Source organism: Musca vetustissima, unplaced genomic scaffold (genome assembly GCF_032173495.1).
Source record: "Musca vetustissima isolate MV318-11 ecotype Yass unplaced genomic scaffold, APGP_CSIRO_Mvet_v1 utg37007, whole genome shotgun sequence".
NCBI classification, from domain to species: Eukaryota; Metazoa; Arthropoda; class Insecta; order Diptera; family Muscidae; genus Musca; species Musca vetustissima.
In genome coordinates, this window is record NW_026882935.1 from 347 (window position 1) to 22,804 (window position 22,458).

At 32.1% G+C, this 22,458-nt stretch overlaps 1 protein-coding gene across 1 annotated transcript in view; it reads right to left on the minus strand.

Annotated features, from left to right (window-relative positions):
• Nucleotides 1-485: 485 nt before the first annotated feature.
• Nucleotides 486-22,458, minus strand: part of LOC133329657 (gamma-aminobutyric acid type B receptor subunit 1) — a 39,867-nt gene continuing 17,894 nt past the window's right edge. Inside the window, exons 4-12 of the mRNA XM_061538134.1 lie at nucleotides 16,583-16,748; nucleotides 16,263-16,506; nucleotides 15,897-16,046; nucleotides 11,304-11,446; nucleotides 5,608-5,731; nucleotides 5,393-5,509; nucleotides 1,428-1,635; nucleotides 1,104-1,360; nucleotides 486-632 (exon numbers count right to left, since the gene is read on the minus strand). Of these exons, the coding sequence (XP_061394118.1) occupies nucleotides 486-632; nucleotides 1,104-1,360; nucleotides 1,428-1,635; nucleotides 5,393-5,509; nucleotides 5,608-5,731; nucleotides 11,304-11,446; nucleotides 15,897-16,046; nucleotides 16,263-16,506; nucleotides 16,583-16,748 (1,556 nt within the window). The remainder of the gene's footprint in view (nucleotides 633-1,103; nucleotides 1,361-1,427; nucleotides 1,636-5,392; nucleotides 5,510-5,607; nucleotides 5,732-11,303; nucleotides 11,447-15,896; nucleotides 16,047-16,262; nucleotides 16,507-16,582; nucleotides 16,749-22,458) is intronic.

Below are 22,458 nucleotides of genomic sequence, written 5' to 3' on the forward strand. Positions count from 1 at the left end.
ATTGTTTTACTCTTTTAATCCCTGAGAGTATATAATTGATTATACAATCTCCCTCTTGCCCAATGTCCTCTTAAATTGTTTCTTCTTTCCATTCCCTTCTTTCTTAGCAATAATTATTTCCTGTTCTTAAAAATGTCTGCCCCGACTTCATTTAACTTACCTTGTGTAATTGCTAGTGATGCGGCGGGTGGTAAATGTGAGGACGTTGCCGAGGTGTATACCCCTAATGAGGTACCTGTGGTTGTTACGGCGGGTGGATGTGTACCATTGTTGATGCCACCTGATGTTAGCGGACCACCGCAACCATTTGTATCGGCGGTTTTCATTTGAGCTTCACGCTCCACTAAACGTTGTCGTAGTAAGCGAATTTTTTCTTCTTTCTAAATGGGGAGAAAGAAAGAACAAATTATGGTCAATATTATTTTTAGGGTTAATAATGATTATTGAAATCATTATTAAAATATATAATTAATAATTTAGTTTTTTTATTTTACCTGTGATATCAGTCGTTGTAATTCTTCATTTTCCGTTACCAATTTCTGGTAACGTTCTTCGTCCTCCTTCGAGATGCCCGAATCGGGATTATATTTCGATTCGGCTTTATCTTTTGGATGCCGTATGACTTCAATAACCTACAAAAGAAATGACGATAAAACATATTTGAAATTAGATAATTGATAGTAAATAATTATATAATGGGAACAGTGGGTATATGACTACTGACGTAAAGTATATCCTCATAGGACATTTAAACGAAACTATGTGGTAAAACAGAAAACAAATGCGGATATTTACTCAAATTTTATTTGTTAGGAATAAAATAAATTTATTTTGAGAACTGTGGGCGTATGGCTATTGTCGTAACGTATACGCTCTTAGAATATTTAAGCTAAACTGTGTGGCAAAATTAAAAAGGAACCCCTGATATTTATACAAAATTCATTTTTTTTCTTTGTCTTATTAAGAAAATGATGAATGTAATATAAAAAATTGGTTTTATAAGCCCATTAACACAAACCCACATGTTCTTCGCCTTAATAGCCCACACATCTTTCCATATCCATATATTAAAAAATATTACATTTTATTTTAGATCCACTTACCTTTGGCACAAATATCAATAACATGCTCAAAAAACAGCAAAATATCACAGCTAATGCCACAAAGGCAAATGATGCATCCTGTTGTGATGCAATCACCATCCCCACCGGTGCCGTGATTAAACACAATACCACCACATTATATATGCTCATGCCGACATAGCGCGAGTCATTAATCTGTTTCACTTTTATTGAACGTGTCTCGTAGGCCAGAAAAAGGCCAAATACCAAAATTAAACCTTTGTAGCCATAGACAAGGCCTAAAGCGAGAGAAAAAAATCATTTAATTAATTTTAAATTTTTATTTTTGGTTTTTTATAATCTTACCCAACCACATGGAATTCTTTTCACTTTCACAGTGCTCCAATTCTGGACGTATTTTAATATCATCACTTGTCGATGTTGGATCTTCGAGCGGAAATGTTTCCAATATCCTTTGCAGTGGATCGAATATTTGCCATGCTATCAGTAATACTAAATCGACGGATAATAGACCCGATACCATGGTGTATAGTTTCCAAGGTTCCACTTTCTTCTGAAAGGAATCCATAATAGATATAAAATAATCTAATACACAAATTACGATATAAAAAATATAATATTTATAATTATAACGAATATATAATATTAATTGGGGTTTATATATAGCCCCACACAAATATACTGATCCGTTTACGATATTATTAAAATTAAATATATATATATATATATATATGGGGGTGTACACCACACTGTGGTACAGGGTATTATGTCTTTGTTCATATTTTTGTAAGAGGCAAAAGGAATCGAGGTAGACCCATGGTTCCTTTTGAGAATATGCATAGAATCACTTTCTGAGACGATTTATGCATGTCCGTCCGTCTGTTGATGTTAAATTGTAAACAAAGTACAGGTCGCATTTAAAATCCGATTTGGCTGAAATTTGGTAAAGCTCATTTATTTGGCCCAAGGAACCCTATTGAAATTGGGAAAAATCGGTTCAGATTTAGATATAGCTCCCATATATATTCTTGTCCGATTTACGGAGTTTAGACCCTGAAAATCTTTCCAATTGCACGAAATTTGGCATAGCGTACTGAATTGAGCCTCGAAAGATGTGTGCCAAGTTTCGTGAAAATCAGTTCAGATTTAGATATAGCTCCCATATATAGTTTCGACCGATTTTTGTAAAATGGTGCACCAAAGTCCCTGAAAATCTTTCGATTTGCCCGAATTTTGGCAAAGCGTACTGAATTAAGTATACCATGATGTGTGCTAAGTTTCGTAAAAATCGGTTCAGATTTAGATATAGCTCCATATATAGTTTCACCCGATTTTAGGTAAATGATGCACCAAAGTCCCTCAAAATTCTTCGATGTGCACGAATTTTGGCATAGCGTACTAAATTAATACTAGAATGATGTGTGCTAAGTTTCGTGAAAATCAGTTCAGATTTAGATATAGCTCCATATATAGTTTCAGATATAGTAAATGGTGCACCAAAATCCCTCAAAATCTTTCGATTTGCACGAATTTTGGCATAGCGTACTGAATTAAGTCTAGAAAGACGTGTGCTAAGTTTCGTGGAAATAGTTCAGATTAAGATATAGCTCCCATATATATTTTCGTCCGATTTTATCTAAATAGTGCACTAAAGTCCCCATATATATTTCGATTTTGGGATAGAGCACTGATTTAAATCTAGAATGATGTGTGCAAAGTTTCGTGAAAATCGGTTCAGATTTGCATACACCTCTATATATATTTCCGTCCGATTTTAAGTAACTGGTGCACTAACGATCCATAGCTAGGTCGATTAACACAACGTACTGAAGTTAATATAAATTAATCTCTGATAAGTTTCCTTGAAATCGGTTCAGATATATATATAGCATAGCTTCCATATATAATTTCGACTTTAGGATACATATGCTGAATATACCCAAAGTGGTGAAGGGTATCATATAGTCGGCCCAGTCCGACTTTACTACTTTCCTTACTGGTTTTAATTTTTTAATTTCTAATTATAAAATTAATATATGTAAAATTTCAGTAGTGTTGGCGGTTTATTTGGGATACCATTTGTATTTTGTTTCTGCAAAATAGTCAGGCTGGATCCCAGTTCGTTGTTTTTATGAAAAACAACTATTTATTAGTGGGAAATGTATGGCATTATTTGCCGAGGGGTAAGGTAGGGAAGACTATAGTTTCGGATCACGCCACTGATCCTCATAAGTTCCCTTAGTTTTTTGTTGGGATATTCTCCCCAGAAACTATTGCTTCTATACAAAAAACCTTTCATACCCAAATGTCTCTTGTAACAAAGCGAAGTACTTAGCTGACCAACGACATAAACTGCATGAGAATTTCGCTGGAGCCTCACTTCGAGGTTAACAAGGCATTTACAAACAATACCACACCTTTCCCACTGTTGTATGTTGTCACATCGCGAAAAATGCACACAACGACTTTGTTGGTGTTGCTAGTATACAGCAAAATTTGCTGTATTTTAAGGATCTTGGACACGTTTTTTAATTGAATTAGATGGAATTTAGAATTTTGTGTTCTCAATGGTACCAAACTTCCCTATTAGAAGTTATATAAATGATTTTAATTTGGTATTTCCGATTCCCATTTGGTACCAAATTTTCTTTCTAAATATTCTCAATGCCGGTCCACTTATAACGGTACTTCCACCCCGTATAAGGGTAAATATCAGGGTAAAAATAGTGTTCAATCCAAATGAATGTATTTTGATATATTGGGTTCTACTTGAGTGCCAAATACTCCCACAAACAATTCTCAATGTTCCACATTTGAGGGTAGTTCCATTAGGCATAGCCCCCATGTAATGATACTTTACGATTGCCAGCCTTTCTTGTAGAGATAATCAATATTGGCCCCCTTTAGGTATATCCTCATAACATTGCTATTTTCCATTTTCACCCTACAATGCATCAGTCTACATTTAGGGGTTTTGAGATTTTAGGAAAAATCCCCATTAAAAATTCCTCCAATTTATATTTCGTGTACATGTGGTTTACAAACTTCATTTAAAAAATCGTCTGCATAGGTCAACTATTTGATATATTCCCTATATTGGGATTTCGCCCATTATGCATTACATCAGAAGTCTTGAAGGTATAAAATAGTTCCTCGTGACGTGAGAAAGTTCTTTGAAAATAAATGTCGGACATTTTAAAAAATTTTCCGTCAAAATTGACTGCGATGTAGTATTTCTGATCGTCAGTAACATAAACTTGTTTCCACAGGTTTACTTATATTTAATATGCCCTATATAAAAATTTACCCAATATTGATTACCCAGGAAGTTTTATTCACACTTTCCAACATTATTCGCTGCAGCAAAGTTCCACGTGGTGTTGGAACCTTCATTACACGTAATTGTTAGTGGTAGAGGGTATCAAAAGTCAGCCGAACTTTACCCCTTTTTCACTTCTTTTAACATATGGTCACGTGTATTTAACACGTGCCACTGCAAACGGGCAACCCTGTCAATATTTTGTCAATAATATTATGTTTTGGCATGTTCACAAATATTTGTCCATCACAAGCCATACATAATTTAATGTTTTTCTATATATGAGCAACCCTCAACCCTTCCCTATATGAATGCTATGACATTTGACCTTAATACGATTTTAATTTTTCCCAAACATTATTAATTTATAAAATGTCACTCAGAAAAAGGTAGATCATTCATTTGGACATCACCAATACAAGTGTTCGATATTATCGCAATTATATTTTTGTAATTATGGTTTCGTATTATCTCAACATACACTACCACCACTGAACCCTAAAACTTTGAACGATGATCCTTACTGGCAATGTACTTAATTTATGGACACTTGATGAGGGGGAAAAGGGGGTACGAACGTCACAGTTTATGAAACTGTGGTGATAGCTATGTGCGGTCTAATTTGTTGGTCAAATAATTGATTGTTGGTTATGGCTATGAATATTATTAATTGAAATTTGGTGTTTTGTGGACAAGATAGGGTGTTTGTGTACGATAAGTTGAGTTTGGCTATTGATATGTTGCTCATAATAAGGGAAAATGTTAGCGCTAAAAAATGAAATAAAATGAAATCAATGAATCAAAAGCAAGTCATTTTAAAAAATATTGTACACTCTAACTTTTCAGCTAAATTTGTCTCACTCACTTATTAGTTACTACTCTTTCATTATTAATAAATATAATGTATAACATTATTAATATTAATTATTGATAATTAATATTAAATACTTCATAATTCATAATTCTAATGAATATGGTAACTTCTACTTACTTTTGGATCTCTTTTCGCTTTCGTAGTAAATCGATGTACTCTCCAGACTTTACTAAACATAGCACCATAAGCTAATGTAAAACCGGTGGATAATAGCCAAGCTCTAGCTTGACACACCTGTTATTTATTTAATGAAAATAGAAAATAATTATTAATAAATTTAAATCGTATTTATAATATACATATTATAAAGCTCTAATATAATTTACACTTACTTTAGGATATTCATCTGGACTAACAAACCGTCCATCGATACCCAATAAAATGACGGATGTTAAACAGATAATAACGCCAATTAACATAATTGTATTACATACAGGATGTGATGATTGTATTACTCTGAAAATAAAAGAAATATACAAATATGATTATTATAAAATTAAAATTAATAAATAATGTATTATGTATATTATATTTCAGGTATTCATGAATCAATACATAACATCGAAGCGTATCTACCTAATCTACTTAATTGATAAGGGAAATAAACGGTTGGCGAGTTTCTTTTCCACCTCACTCGTGTCTTCCGCCACTTAAATGTGAAGAGTGGGAACCAATTTTTAGAGTTTTAACATATCATAAACGTCTACAATGCACGCTGGAGATCTCGTGTCATTCCAGCTCTTATTTCATTCATTATTATGCCTGAACCCTAGAACAGGTTTCGTAAAATCAGTTTGACTATTTTTTACTCATTAGCAGATCATTGGCTCCGTAATCAATTGTTCCGCAATGAATATTTCGATTTATGTGGTTATGAATGACTACCCAAACGCTTCCCCAATATTTCACTGAAAATATAAATTAAATCGACATGTCAGAAGAAACCAGTGTTGTGAGCTTGTGGTCAAACAACTTCCCACTGATATTCAATTTTCAAATGTTTGATGCATGGGGCCTTTTCACTGAATCTCATAAAAATTCATTCAAATATTCAGAGAAATGACATTTTAAAGTCTTAACCCTAAAGGAAATGCGTTGGCGCGTCGATTTATTTTTATTTTTTTTTTGACTTTACGCCCTTTGTAGAGAATAAAATAAAATATTAATTTATATCAATTTAAAAGACCTAGAATATTGGCTAGACCGTTCGTATTCAACCTTCATACGAGTATAAAATTTGTATTTCCGTTTGCAACACCTCTCAATATTTGGCAGACATCTTGATAAGAATAAGATATTAATTTATATAAATTAAAAAGTCAACTACTCATCTAGGATATACAGATGAAGTTTGGAAAAGTTCATGGGAAATCGCTACAGATTTAGACATAGCTTCCATATAAATGTTCTTGCGATTTTATGTAAATTGTGCACCAAACTCCCACATTTGACCGGTTCAGAATAAGATATAGCTCCTATACATATTTTCGTCCGATTTAATGTATGTGGTGCACCAAAGACCCAAAATGATTCCGATTGGCACAAAGTTTCGCAAAATATTTATGAGCGACGGTTTTAAAAAAATATTTCGTCGTGTGGTATTTAGTGTACGGCTCAAGAAAATAATTACGAAAAAAGATGGACAAGATGATTTAGAAAAATATTTTCATTCCATTTGACTGTAAAAAAAATTGACCCACAAAACAATTTTCTTTCCCCTGAAATCTTGTTGCACAGTGTATTCACGTCGGTAGCAAATGATTGCCATTACGTTTTTGACGGAATTTTTTATAAGGTTACAAAAAGTCCGTCCCATTCGAACCTCACATCCTTATTCCTTTCTTTTGATTTTAATTCCTTCTCCTTTTTAAATCAACTGGGAAATATTCGGCAAGGAGCGGTATTCCACATAAATTAATTTTTTTGGGGATTATTGTCTTGAGCATCCAAATGACTCTATTTTATTCTGTTGCTTTTAATCATAGAAACCACTGAGGTGAATATTTTTATTTTTGTCTTTACTACCTTTCGGGGCAACGAAAATGAATGCTCACAAAGGAATTAATGAAATTAAAAAGAAAATCTCATGAGTGATATGAAATAAAGCAAAGCAAATCTTTTGTGTTGAATCGGTAGAATCATTAAGTCCGAGTAATTTTGGTAATATTATTGTTTTTAATTTCGAATTGATAACGTTATCCTTGGAAAACGGTAATTATTAACTCCTTAGGGACATTGCTTAATTACGTTGCTATATAACAGTATGATGAATGTAAACAGGAAATGTATGTTATTGCTTTGTTGGTTTTTATGCAAAGTAATAACCTTTGTACCGAACACTTTAGTACATATATGAGTCCTGTGGTAACATATGACTCGGTTTGGGGTACATACTAAATTGCACAAAAAAATTTATGAATATGTTGTATATATTAGACAGGAATTGATACCTTCTGATTTAATGCTAACATGATTACAACAGAAGAACCTACAATTTCTTGCATCCCCCAACAGATGGGATTTTTTAAAATTCAAAACCTTGATCCATTGTATTAAATGGGGAATTTTCTATACAAATTTTCCCTCTCTCTCATTATCAAAGATTCATGATGATCTGCCAATATTTCAAATTACTCACAACCTGATATACATAATTATTGCCAGAATTAATTTTCCGACAAATTCGTCATTATATAGAAAAGAAACCACACCACTGTTCATGGTGCTCTGCCTGCATACCAGTTTCTGGGTTGAATGCATGGCAAAATTTAAATAAACAACAATATCTGCATCATTGCCCGCTTTCGTGCCATCATTTACAACAATGTGATGCATTCATAGTTTCACAAAAATGTTCCACATTTTGCTACTGTTGCTGGGTTTTGCTCCATAAACAAAAACCACTTATACCTAGAGTTCCCGTATGTAAGTCAGATGCTTTTTCTGTTTTCTTTTTCGTCGCTCTGCACTATGACAATGTTATGTATGATTATTGGAGTGCATTGGCGATGTACCTCCATCACCATAAATTAAGGATAACCTAGTCATTGGCACACATTTTTACCAAAAGAATTCACATTCGCATACAACGGAAAAAAAGATTACACAAACCCCTAAGCATTCGAAGCCAACCATCCAGTAGATAATCCACCCTCCCATCTATCATTTTAGATTATAGCAGCTCAAAAACAAAGAGCAACTGGCGTCCAATGAGAACGCGTAGGATTCTGCGGCAAATTGTGCTAAATGTATGCGTACACCGTCATCATCCACTAACAATTCATACAAAACAGAAACAAAATGGACAAATATGTTTGTGTGTGTGTGTGTGTGCCAACATCACAGATGCTGTTAAAAGCAATGTGCATTCCATTAAAATTATCCTTGATGTATGTTACACGAACGACCGTGTTATGAATGAAATGGGATGTGATGTATGTTGCACCCGTTGCATTTTTAAATTGAATTTGTTATATTTTTTTCTAAGGGTACGACAAAAGACAGATCAGCGACTTTATATAGGAAATTCCAATGAAAACTTTCCCTGTGATATTCCATCGCATATAGTCACATTCTATGTCCCCTACTGTTATCATGTTCACATACTCTAATTATCTATCTTCTTTAAATATTAATCTATCTCTCTCTTATTATTATAAATATCTTTTATTATCATAACTCACTCTCTTATTATTATAACTCTCTTATTTTTATCTCTGTGCAAACTGCGGAGGAGAATGTAAATAGTAATAACATTTTGGAACATAAGCAAATAAGTAATAATTTCACATTTGATTCCAAAATGAATAAAATAAATAGCTTCAATTTGGAAAATACAAATAAGATATGTACAAAAGATATTAAAACCTCTGAATTATCATATAAATCAATATATGGCAAATCTCTTCCCTATGTCACAATGATGTACGATTGTAAAATATGACAAAGACTCGGAAAGGTGTAAAGAAATAAATGTATCAGATGTTAAAGAAAAATCTTATATTAAAATTAATCGAAGAATAACACAACAAAATCTCAATAATAAATATTTAAAATTAAAATCCAAAACACAAATTTTAACTGAAGACAAGTATAAAAACCATAATTTCGGTGATTGTATTTTCAAAAACAGTAATGATTTTATAAGAGATATTTTGAAACCAATAAATGAGAGAAATGTGGTAGACAAACGGAAATTTAAACACAAAGATTATAGCGCAGCAGAAGTGTGATGAAACAAATATTACATTTTTTAGCAAAATATTCTATTGCAAGATATGTACGTATAGGAGAAATAAGACGGTTAAATTCCTTCATGAAATGTATATTTTTACTATTTATTGTAAATTGATTAAAAATATATTGAACGATGATTATTTATTTGATGGCAGAAAATTTAAGGAAAAGAATACCGTCATGAAGAAATTAAAATGTATAAATTTTTTGTTTTAATCTAACTTATTATAACATTTTAAAGAAATTGCGAATACAAATAACTATGTAAAATAAAACATATTGTAAAGATTAAAATAGTATAAATATCACTCAAGTGACTAATGTAAATGTTCATATTTAACCAGTTTTTTTCCATATATTAGTATAAGTACATTCCAGGAGTAATGTAATATCAAGGGATGGGGGAGTCACATTCTATGTCCCCTACTGTTATCATGTTCACATACTCTAATTATCTATCTTCTTTAAATATTAATCTATCTCTCTCTTATTATTATAAATATCTTTTATTATCATAACTCACTCTCTTATTGTTATAACTCTCTTATTTTTATCTCTGTGCAAACTGCCCACTTTATTCCCGAAATACTTCTCAGACAGAGAGAATAATAGAGAGTAAAATCATAACCGATAAAATGTAGTTATAAGTTGTAAGAAGATGATTACATATTTAAAAGTTAGTTCGTAAGTTGATCTCAAATTTAAATGTTGTTACTTAAAATATCGGTTAAATATTAAGTCTTTAGCCGAAATAATAAATAACTATTGAATTTATAATAAAATATTACAAGAACATAACAATGTGTTTTATTATCAAGCATAAAACATAACTATATGGGGATTTTTCTATCGAAATGTTTCTCTGTGATACTTCATCACAGACGTCAAATATTCTATAAAAAACTTTCTCTGTGAAAACTCATCACATATGGGTGGAATTTTCTATAGAAAAGTTTTCTCTGTGATATATATGGTTGGAATTTTCTACAGAAATTTTTTCTATATGATATTTTATCATAGATGGAATGAATTGTCTATGGATAATTTTTTTCTGTGATACCGAATCACAGATGGGGAATTTTCTGTAGAAAATTTTCTCTTTGATGCCATATAACAGATGGGTGAATTATCTATAGAAAATTTCCCCTGTGATACCTCTCACAAATCGGAGAAGAATTTTCTATAAAAAATTCCGCCATCTGTGATAAAGCATAAAAGAGATAATTTTCTATTGAAAATTGCACCATCTATAGACAATTTTCTCACAGATGGTGTGATTTGCTATAGAATATTATCTTTGTTATACTTCATCACAGATGACCCATTTTTCTAAAGACACTTTTCTCATTGATACTTCATCACAGATTGCGGAATTTTCTATGAAAAAATTTATTGTGATTCCTCATTGAAAATATTGATGTGGAAGTTTTCTATAGAGAAATTTCTCTGTGACATATTATCACAGATAAGGTAATTTCCTTGGGAAATTCTTTATACATCTTAAACAATAAAAATTCAGTATGGTATTCTTCTATTCACATTCTATGGATGCATGAAGAGACAATGCAAAGAAAAAATACTTCCTTTCGAGCCTTTAGCAGTTTTATCTATAGCAGAATAAAAACAATTGTAGTAAAGTATTTTCTTTTCGTACTTTAGACCACCATTCGTACTTTAGACATCAATGCAACGCAATTAATGTAAACAATAATTTTTAAACTTTTTGTTATACCCCCATCCCACCCTGCGGAAAATGAAAGATATATGAAACAGTAAAGATATTTCAACTTACCTTCTATGTTTATTCCATATATTAAAGATAATTAGGGCTAATGCTACAACTATACCACAACACGATATTGTACACATACAGACAAATAATGGCAGCGATACGGTGCGTAAAACGCGTCTTACAATTGTACGATCCTGAGGAACCTGTGAGGGAGAAAAAAAAACAATAAAAATGTAATACAATATTATTCATATGGTTGTATCCACTTAAAATGTGGATAAAATAGATTCATATGGAAGAATATATAAAACGGAAAGTTGGATTTATATATACTTAGGTAATTATGAAGAATCATTGTTCAGATATATTGTTGATTTCAAATACGTAAAAACTATATATGGGAAATCACAAAAATCTTTTAAATTCCTTGAAACTTAGGTTTGCAAGCTTATAACTCGCGAAATATTAATATATTGCATATAATTTAAATTCATTTCTATAAAATGAAGTGTTCTTGTCAATATCTTAGAATAGGAGTAATAAATAATAAGTTAACTTTGGATACCCTCCACCATAGGTATACTGACAATATAGGGAACATACCAAAAAGTGGGCATATACCGATAATTCTACAAACCGATTTATGTAAACCTTTAAACCAAATACAAATTTCAGCAATTTTTAATGGGGATTTTTCCTAAAACCTGTAAACTGTAAAAAGTGGACTGATACTGATAACGCATGGTAGAGTATAAAATCCTCAAACTACTATAATTTACATTACAAAGTTATATGAGGCTATGCCTAAAGGGGGACCAATATTTATTACATAGTGTAGGAAATAGAGAATATTTGGGGATATCATTATATGAGGGCTATGCCTAATTAATATCCGGTATATGCCAATTTTTAAACCAATATTTTAATTTTTTTATCTCATTATAATAATATACCCTCCGTAATATACCCTCCATACTATGGTGGAGGGGACATAAATGGGTGAAAATGTGTTGAAGCCAACGAGTTTTTTGTGTTCCTTCCTGATTTGTGGCATACAAAACTTGATCTGTGATTTGCAAAATACCCTATGGACAATATGGTTCTAATATATGATTTTTTCGATATAATCACTGCATCCACCCAAAACGGATGCTGACATTTTGAAGCCGGATTTTCGGTATTTTTCGAATTTTTCTTATATATAAAAATCCTGATTATAGGATTGTAGAACTAGTGATTTTACTTCGTTTAGTATGTATCTCATGAATGTGCTCACCGTAGCTTCGTTGCAATCTGATTCAAAAGACGAAAATTTGAGTCTAAATTTAAGAAAGTCCATTCAAATGCCCTGGAATCGCGCATGATTTTAATAATGAGCCGAGGAATTTTATAAAACGGCGGATAAATTTAGGAATAACTGAATAAACTTGTTTTGACTAATTCGCGTTTTTCTTCGAATTGATTTTACATACATTCATGTTTATATTGTCATATACGCGAATCTGTGTGAAAATAGGTCAAAAATACATCGATACTCGAATAATATGCGTATTTTATACAAATTTGATTGTGGCGGCACATCTTTTCAAATAGGTGTACTTGTGTGTATTTTCATTGGAGATTACTGAAATCGGATGCGCATACAAATCTTATGCACGTTGCGTCATTTTTAGCGACTTTTAGGGTTTCTGCATAGTAAAGTGCATCGAGCGGCACACTTCGGCCGCTAAATGAATCCTCGAAAAATTCATAATTATTGGAAGATATTGATTCGGTTTATACGAAACCCGCATGCGCATCAACTGATTTCAACGAATACGCGAATTGCATCTTTTTAATGTTGATCATTTTAATATACTGTAACTGCAATATATTTGGTAATTGTTAAAGTCAAAACTCTTAACAGAGGAATCTACAATTATTTAAAAATCGGCTAAAAGAATTTGAAGAATAAAGCGTCGCACATTTTAGTAGATTAAGGCAAAGGCGTATAAAAAAATCGAAAATTCAAAAACGTTTTGTTTTAATTAAAAAAAAATTATTTATTTTATTTTCAAATATGTTCATGCTTTTTTTTTTGTTTTTCGCGACTATTAAACCGTATTGCGATGTGATTTGCCAAGTATGCAAAGAAAACAAATGTGTTTATCCATTTGTGATGAAATTCGCGAATTACAACAAATAGGAATTAATTTAAGTGAATTTAATTTATATTTGAAATACAAGGTTTAAAACCGCTATAACTTTAAAATCACTTTTCAAATGCAAGAATTAATTTAATTTATATTTGAAATACAAGGTTTAAAACCGCTATAACTTTTGTGCGCAGCATCCGAATTTGCGAACGCGAACTGGTTTCGAGTCCGCATATTTTCCTTAACCTATGTACCAAAAATCATGAATATGCTCGCAAAAATGTTTTCAAATGTTTTCAATATTTGAAATCAACAACCAATTGTCCCAATTATCGATTTTTCACTTGGCGGGATTTTACCTAAAATATTTCAAACGGTTGTACCCAATTACAAACCTCAACAATGTGGAATTTCATTTTTATGTTAATCGTCTTCTCTGAAAATGTTTTCAATCGAAACGACATTAGATTTATGCTGACAATTAAATATTTCAAACAGAATTCAGGATTTACTATATTTTGTTAATTTTTTAAAGGCCGGGAAGCAAGTAGATTGTTTATTTGGGAAAACGAAGAACCAAATTATGGAAATAGAGTACCAAAAATGAGTCGCGTTCTTTTTATATGGGATATGGGAATTTCGAATAGAATATAACATGAAATGCCAAATTACAGCCACTTCGGTAGGAAAATGTTTCTATAACCTTAGATATCAAATCGATCCCTCTAGTGTGGTAATAGTAATCCGAATAGCTAGATCTCTGTAAATGTTTACTTATAACTCCAACATCCGAGTACATACAAAAATGTAATAGGCATTACATTAAAGATCGACCACAGAATTCAAATTTTGTAATTTTCACAGAAAAGTCTGGGTCCATTTGACCCCCAAAATATTGACCGATTTTCAAGAAACCTGTTATTGTTATTCTATGGCCAGATCCCTCTTCGTGTCATAATTGTAACCTCTTGTGCGACCGGAAAACCAGACCAAAATAAAATTTTTGGTCCATTTTATCCCCTAAATGTTAACCGATCATTATCAAATATAATAAGGGTCTTCTTTGGGCAGAACACGTTCTACATGTAATATTTCGTGACGATTGGTCCATAACTGTGGTCTGCATCGTGTTTTCAAATTATAATGGACAGAGAAATGGACGAACGTACGGACACACAGCTAGTCGTGATATGACGATCGGTATACTAAAAAGTAAGTCTAATATCCTCACAACTTAGGATTTGGACGACATTGTATGTGTGTCTGGCTCCAAATCCCGCAATATGTAATTTAAGAAAATGAGCTTGAAACTTTCAATATACCGAACATTGCTTGGCATTGTCTATGTGGGCTAATTTTTAGTGAGAAAATCGTATGCCCCACGAGAACACGCAATATCAGAAAAAAAATAATAAAAAATAAAAATAAAATACAGTCAATTTAGTTGATAATCGTGCCCATGGTCACCAAAATACTAACAGTGAACACTTTTGTTAGGAACATTTTCTACCAAGTGAGAACCCAAAATATGAAATTATGATTGATTAGGTTGAAAACGTGACCAAACTTCAAAATACCGAATTTTGGGAGGTACCGTTAAATCGGGCCTACCTTAAAAAGTCCACAGATATATCATATGCCATTTCAATACCAAACACCGAGGAGTTTCAGCAATGTATATGCAAAATTTCAAAGCTCTATCTGCTATATGTATTGAAATTTGTAAATATAACAGTATAAACCAATATTCAGTATTTTGAAGCCTTTGGGACGTTTTCCAAGAGGAGTCATATGTAAGTTAATATTCTGAATTCTCACTGGTACCTTCGTACCAAAATTTATAAATATCGGTATTTTGTTTTGGTACTGCCTAATTATTGGAAATTTAAAGGCTCTAGCCGCATTTTCACGCTCATGTGGCTACAATTTAATATAAAGTTTTCTTGAACGCTGACTTATAGCTATGCAGATGATTATCTATAAAGGTCCATGGAAGCGCCGAATTTTCCCATCAAACTTGTTTCTGGATTTCTGTTTAATAAAAAAATATTATTTCCAACGTACTTGGCAACTTTTTTCGTACTTGAATTTATCTTTATATATGGCATCAATTTTTGTAAAATATTCGTCGTTGAGCGAGCGTTGGCCACGATTCGCCAATATTGTGACCCTCTGGAGTGGATATATGCCATTGTGGACTGATTTCTAAATCTCTATCTATAAATTCAAAAAGGTATAATTTCCGTTTTTATTGTCTCTTTACTAAAATCAACTGAAAATAGCTGTACATCATCGTTTGCCATAATTATTGAATAGGGGTTTAAAACGCTTTTAGCTTCGCCTTGCCTGATTGCGATGAGCCATAATTTCATATAAAAATTGTATACACATATAGTATTAGCAGTAATATAGTTAATCAACTCAATTTATTTACAAAATTCTGATAAGCGCAACAACTACGAAATAACATTTGCATATTGTGTTATTATTATTGTCCACTCATTCATTTATTACTTACCTTTCCTCCTATCCATCGTTCGGAATTCAACCATGTCAAATTATCCAATTGGGTATCATAATAACCCAATTTTTCATATCTTCCATTAATCATTTGCTCAATTTGCGTTAAAGCAATACGATCTCCCTGAGAGCTGAATGCCACAACACCCTGAAATTAAATCGAAATAAAACGTGAAATGTGTGCGTGAGTGTGTTTTAAATAATGTTATGCCATTGCTACTACTACAACAATAAATAATATTATCACATTGCAACACATGGACGGGAAGCTCTGAATGCTAAAACGGTTAACATTTTGTGGTTTTATGTTACATTAGAGTATACCGAAATTAGACATTTTTGAAGCAAAAGACTCTCTACTCACCGATACTCCTAAAAATTGCGTTGAATTCATCGCTGCATAAATTTCATCAGCTATGTCTTTGTCGTTGTATGTGAATTCCTTTAAGGTTTTATTGCGATGCCTCAGTCTTTCCATGCTACGATTAAAGGCCAATGCCACACTCCATACGGCATCATATGCCAATGGCGCTTCCTGATAACCTTCTGGATAACGATCATTGCTAATATCGAAACCTTCTTCTTTCAAGGCTTGATTTAAACGTAAACTGTAACAGGAGGGAGGAAGAACACAAACCAAAAATTAGAAATATGAATGGAAACCGAAAAAAACTAACTACCCACCGAAATCCATCAGCTGTCATCCCCGATATGGTTGTTTGATTATTTTGATTCCACATCAGGGCCTCCGTGGTTAAGTGACCTTCAGCAGCCATACGCATCTGTTCGACAGTACATGAAATATCTTCATTTTCTAAATTGACTTCATACCAGTTGTCCTCGTACCAGCCTAAAAATACAAAACATAACCAAATAGGATATCATTAAGAGGAATCAAAAACAGAAGCATCCTTCATAAATTCTCTTAGCATATACTTTGCTGGAAATTCATGGAGCCTAAATTATATTTGGGTCAATTGAGTATTTAAAATGTACTTTGCATAAAACAGAATGGAAAGAAAAAAAGAATGTTCCTTATGTTATACAAATTTCTCAGAATTTGTTTATCCATCGTTTTCAAAATTTGGTAAATATTTAATTCATTACATTTTTGACATTTAACAATATTGATTTTTAATTTACTCTAAATGTCAACAGCATTTTTGTTAAATTTATATGTAGTTTGTATTTATATGTATGTGAGAAGGAACTCGGTATATTTTTATATAGAGCAGATTTATATGGTGCACCGAGGATATTATGATTGTTCTATACTCCTAAAATTTAGCAGCGGGTATGGACTTAGTCTAGAATATTTTTTGTTAAGTTTGGAATCGGTTCAGATTTAAATATGACTCATATATATATTAGTCCCATTTTATGTAAATGGTACACAATAGATCCTGTACACCTTGTATGATATTTTGTTGTTGAAATCGATTCAGTTGCAAATATAATTCCCACATATATTTGTGTCCAATTTTATGCATGGTGCAAATGGAGGTGCCTATGTCTGTTCAATTTACGTGAAATATTGCATAGCGTATTAGAATTGTGTATTGATTTGTGTCGAGATAAATTTTGGAAACCGCACTGTGCTATAGTATACCAAATGGTGGATGCCACGGTTGCTCAAATATGTCCGTTTATATATAGCTCCCATACAAATTTTGCTCGATTTCATACAAATGATTGGGATTAAATTTTTCACAAATGGTATGTGTTGTTTCGATTTAGTTCAAATATATGTGTACATCACACAACTAATTTCGTCCGATTCCATTTCAACGGTCCTCCATATATAGACGGCCCCGTCAGACCTTGAACTTTTCTAACTGGTTGAGGTATGATTATGTTTGATGATATAACTCCGCATCCACGCGGAATCTTAGAGGTTTATATAAACTATGTTATTCTCAGTCAAAAATATGTTCATGTTTTCTATTTTCAATATGCAGATTTTGAAAATTAAAAAAAAACATTGAACAGAGCAGTATAGTCGGACGGGGCCGACCATACGATACCCTACACAACTACCACGGAACTGTAACTTTCTGCGGATGTTTATTCCAAGCCTGGGCAATATTTCATGATGTCTACACCCTGTCGCCCAATCAGATGTCAACAGCAACTCTTCCTTACACTGCAATATTTTCCGATTATTAGTCCTTATAATAACTTGTCCAGATTCCCTTCACCGTGGGTTGTGTTGTGATGTTCGGCTTTCAAAAACAACAAAAAACAAAAACAAAAATTAAGTTTTCGGTCCACTTCATCCCAAAATTCTTATCTGATCATCGCCGAAAGTTATAGGCGTTGTCCTTGATCATAACAGAAACCTCATGGAACTTTTCAACGCGATCATCGCTATATTTCAGTTAACCAGTGTGGTAATTTGTTTCTAAAAAATAAATACGTAAGCACCTGTAAATATTTAAGTGTAACTCCCACATCCGAGTACATACCACAATACAATTGGTATCAATTTAAAGGCTAACAACTCCTCTTGGCTATACTGTTAACTTCTCGGGTATATGTGCTTCTAGAGTAATTATATACGACATAGAATACAAATTTTGTAATTTTCCACACAAAAGTCGGGGTCCATTTGACCCGCTAAATTTTGACCAATCTTTTGAAGTTTTTCTAGCCTTTCTTACTTTCAGACATACTTTGTAAATCTCATTAACATCTGTTCAGAGGTTATTGCGTCTATCGGTAACACACAAAATAAAACAAATTGTTTGCTAAATTTTTGGATATAAAGCTTGTATATATGTTAGAAGTACCCTTTTTGATACTACTTTTTTAGCTCATAGGTACAAAACTCATATTTAAAAGTTATTCCCCGCCATGATAGCAGTATATCATTGGAGGTTTTAAAGTATACTCTTATTAATATTTTTGAAACTTCATAATTTTTTCCTGCAAAATATAAGAATTCCATTATATTTATAGTCTCACTGGATACTTCTGCGTCAAATTTAAAAAACATCGATTCAAACACATAAAATCACAAACTCTTTTTAATTGTCATATTATCAATACTAATTTTTTTAATATTATACTCGGTACGTCCGATATGAAGTTATTTTGTGTTTTTGGCAAGTTCTTACTTTATTTTTGTAATATTTTTGAGAATAACAAAATTTTTACGAAAAATTGTGAACAATTTACTGATTAATTTAGCACACTTAACACTTTATGGCCAAATGTTGCTCAAAGGCAACACATGTTTTAGGGCTTATATTTAATACGCTCTTAATAAATATATACTTTTCGGATTACATATGCTAATACCTGATTATGGACGATACATATCAAAAGAAAAATCTAAAGATATGCGTTTTTCAAAAGATGATTGAGAGCAAAAATATTTAATATGTAGCTAGTAGATATATATTCTTCGGATTTCATACGTCAAGACCTGATTATGGACGACATATATCAAAAGAAAAATGTGAAAAATTCAAATTTTTGGTAAAGTTATGAGTTCTTCAATATAGAGAAGAGGACCAAAATGTATACAGTACTAATTGGTTTATAGAGTCCAATCTATTTAAATTGTTTCTAATATGAATTATACGAATACGAATTTTGCCATCTTGTAAATAAATTATAATGATTTTCCGTGGATTTAGCATTTTGTTCTTCTTATTCCATACAACACTATCTGATAGTTCTCCTTTTATCATTTTCATAAAAACAAATTGCGAATTCCAACTCCTACAGAAAAGCGATTTGGGAACTTAGTGAACAGGTATATTCACCATTGGATAATTTATGTATCTGTGGTTTGTATATGTACTAAAATTTACCATTGCCTATTTTCAACATGGTCAAAATTAAGGGGTAATTTGTATTGGGGCTACTGTTTCCCCTGCCTTTATCAAAAATTAAAGTACCCTATGTTACCACAAATGTACTCAAAAATCGACTGTGAAAATGTCGTGAAAATCGGTTTAGTAGTTTAGGAGTCTTTAGCTAACATGGCTGGTACTGAAATGGGGTACATCGGTAACACGTATTCGGCATTATCGGGAATTTTAATTGGTTCCTCTGTTTGGTTCTGTTTGGACACGTGCTACAACCGAATTAGATGTAATTTTATATTTTGCATTCTCATTAAAAAATATCTACCTACAAGAAATGATCAATATTGGCTCCTTTTTCAAACCGATGGGGCTGTACTAAAGTTCCGTATCTTTTTTCGGTATTACTAAATTTTTAACCGAAAAATTGATGTATCGAACTCCTGGTGAAAGCAAAATAAATTAAAACAAGTAAGAACAGATCAAAAGTTGGACGGGGCCGACTATATGATACCCTTCCCTAATTGGAGTACGCACAAGGGATGATAATACGTACAATATCTTGCACATAGAAGACACATAGCATCTTTGGAAACCCATTGAAATGGAATTGGTCGAAATTAATTTTATGATCTACATAGATATTTGAACCAATAAAAACAGCGACGAATAACCTGTATAAAAGAGTGGTGAAGGGTCATTCTAGTCTAAATTTGATACGATGTGCAAAATTTCGACTTAATCGAACAAACATTAGGATTTTGGTTCATCATTTACCTAAAATCGATAAAAGATATATGTGGGAGCTATCTAAATCGGGAAATCAGCATAGAGTTCTGTTAAAAAAAAATTATTTTACAATTTCATGTGTGTGATTGGGATTTCCGGATTACGAACGTCTCCTCTTTTACGATTGCACTCATTTACAGTAAGCCTCTATTTGTTCATGATGAAAATAATTTAATCTGTATTTATTTCAAACTCAAATACCCTTTAATACTTCTTTGTTAATTGTAATTCCCTTTAATTATTTTTATACAGTACAGTTCGTTCATTCGTACAGGCATTGCCTATTTCCGCAATTACAGCAAACGGCAATAAAACTTAATTAATTAAACAAACAAACCAACAACTGTAGAGTACGAGTAAAGAATTCCTCTTGAGTCTTGGCTTATATAGCGTGGAATCAACATCAAAAAGAGAATAGTTGAATGAATGAATTTATCTTAATTAAACAATTAAAAGCGTAAAGCGAGTGCAAGCAACGTCTATATTAGGTTTTTTGTTTCCTTTTACAATTATATATAGTACAATGTCTCATGTGTATTCTGAGGCTTTTGTTGTTGTTTGCTTTTTAAGCTAGGATAAATTAAGATCATTAAATAAATGTCATGTGTACTTAAATCTAATAGTATATATACTGAGAGATAAACTATGATATTAAGTTTATTTTGTCCTAAATCTATTGCCAAATTCAGTTTCATTGTTTGTTATTATAGTTAGCATTGTGCGACAAAGACCCGTTTCCTGTAAGCAAAAATAATTATAGAAGCTTATCTTACAGGATGCCTATCCTTTACTTTTTCTTTTTAAGTCTGCTTTCCGGTTATTTTGCAAATACTATTCACAATTTTATTCAAAAAATGTAGTTATAACATTTACAGAACAATATTTTTCGCCCAACGGTAGTATTTTTCTTAAAGTTTAACCGACAAATAACAATTTGTGAGCAATGAGGGGCAAAACTGAAATGTTGCAAAATTGTTTTCAACAACAACAAAACCAACTAGATGCTAGGAAGAGAAATTATGAAACAGTTGCACTTCTACTCTTTGATTTTTTTTCGTTTCTTTTTTTGTTATGTCCCTTCAAAATATACATTTTTAGTATGTAGTTGACATTTTCGGCGGAACTTGTTGAGAAATTCTTTAACTTTTGCAATATCATTATACATTTTTAAAAATATATTTTTGAAAAGAATAGTTTGAACACAACGAGGAAAGTTATACGCTACACAATAACCAATTAATGGGGAAGAATATAGTAGTCCTAAATATTGGGAAGAAAATAATTTTGAATTTAGATAAAACAGGTATTAGGGACACTGCACCAAACTGTTGTATTTGTGCATATGTTTGTAACGTGCAGACGTATGTACGGCCGGACGAAAAGAAAATAATTTCCAGGCTACAATTAATTCTGCTTTAGGTTACTCCCATATTAATTATGTCAATGATTATACATTAAAAATCATTCCAGAATCACTTGTTCTGAGCTGGGAATATATCAGGTTGCATGCACAATTAATCAATCTTTTTACCCTTCAAGATACCGGGAGACCAAATTACGGCCTCTGTGATTGGGAAATTAGCCAAATTTTCTATAATATCAGAAAGTGCGACAGAATGTTTATCCCTTCATATGTATGCCAACGAACTAATAGAAAATACAGACATTCAGGTTGAAAAGTTCCGAACATTAATACATCATCATACCATTATTCGGTATTCTGAGGGCTTTGACCATGTTTTTTACTCAATCCGCTGTAATTAGATATATCAAATTATTATGGAATGTCAAGTCTTCCTACTAATATTTATCAGTGTCAGTTTACGGTTTGGTATAGCTTCTATAGAACGATACCACCCATTTTCGGTATTTTTATAACTTTAGCCGTATTTACCATCCGATGGGGCTCTAATTTGGGATAAAGTGTTCCGGAAGGCTGACTTATATAAATGTTCGATA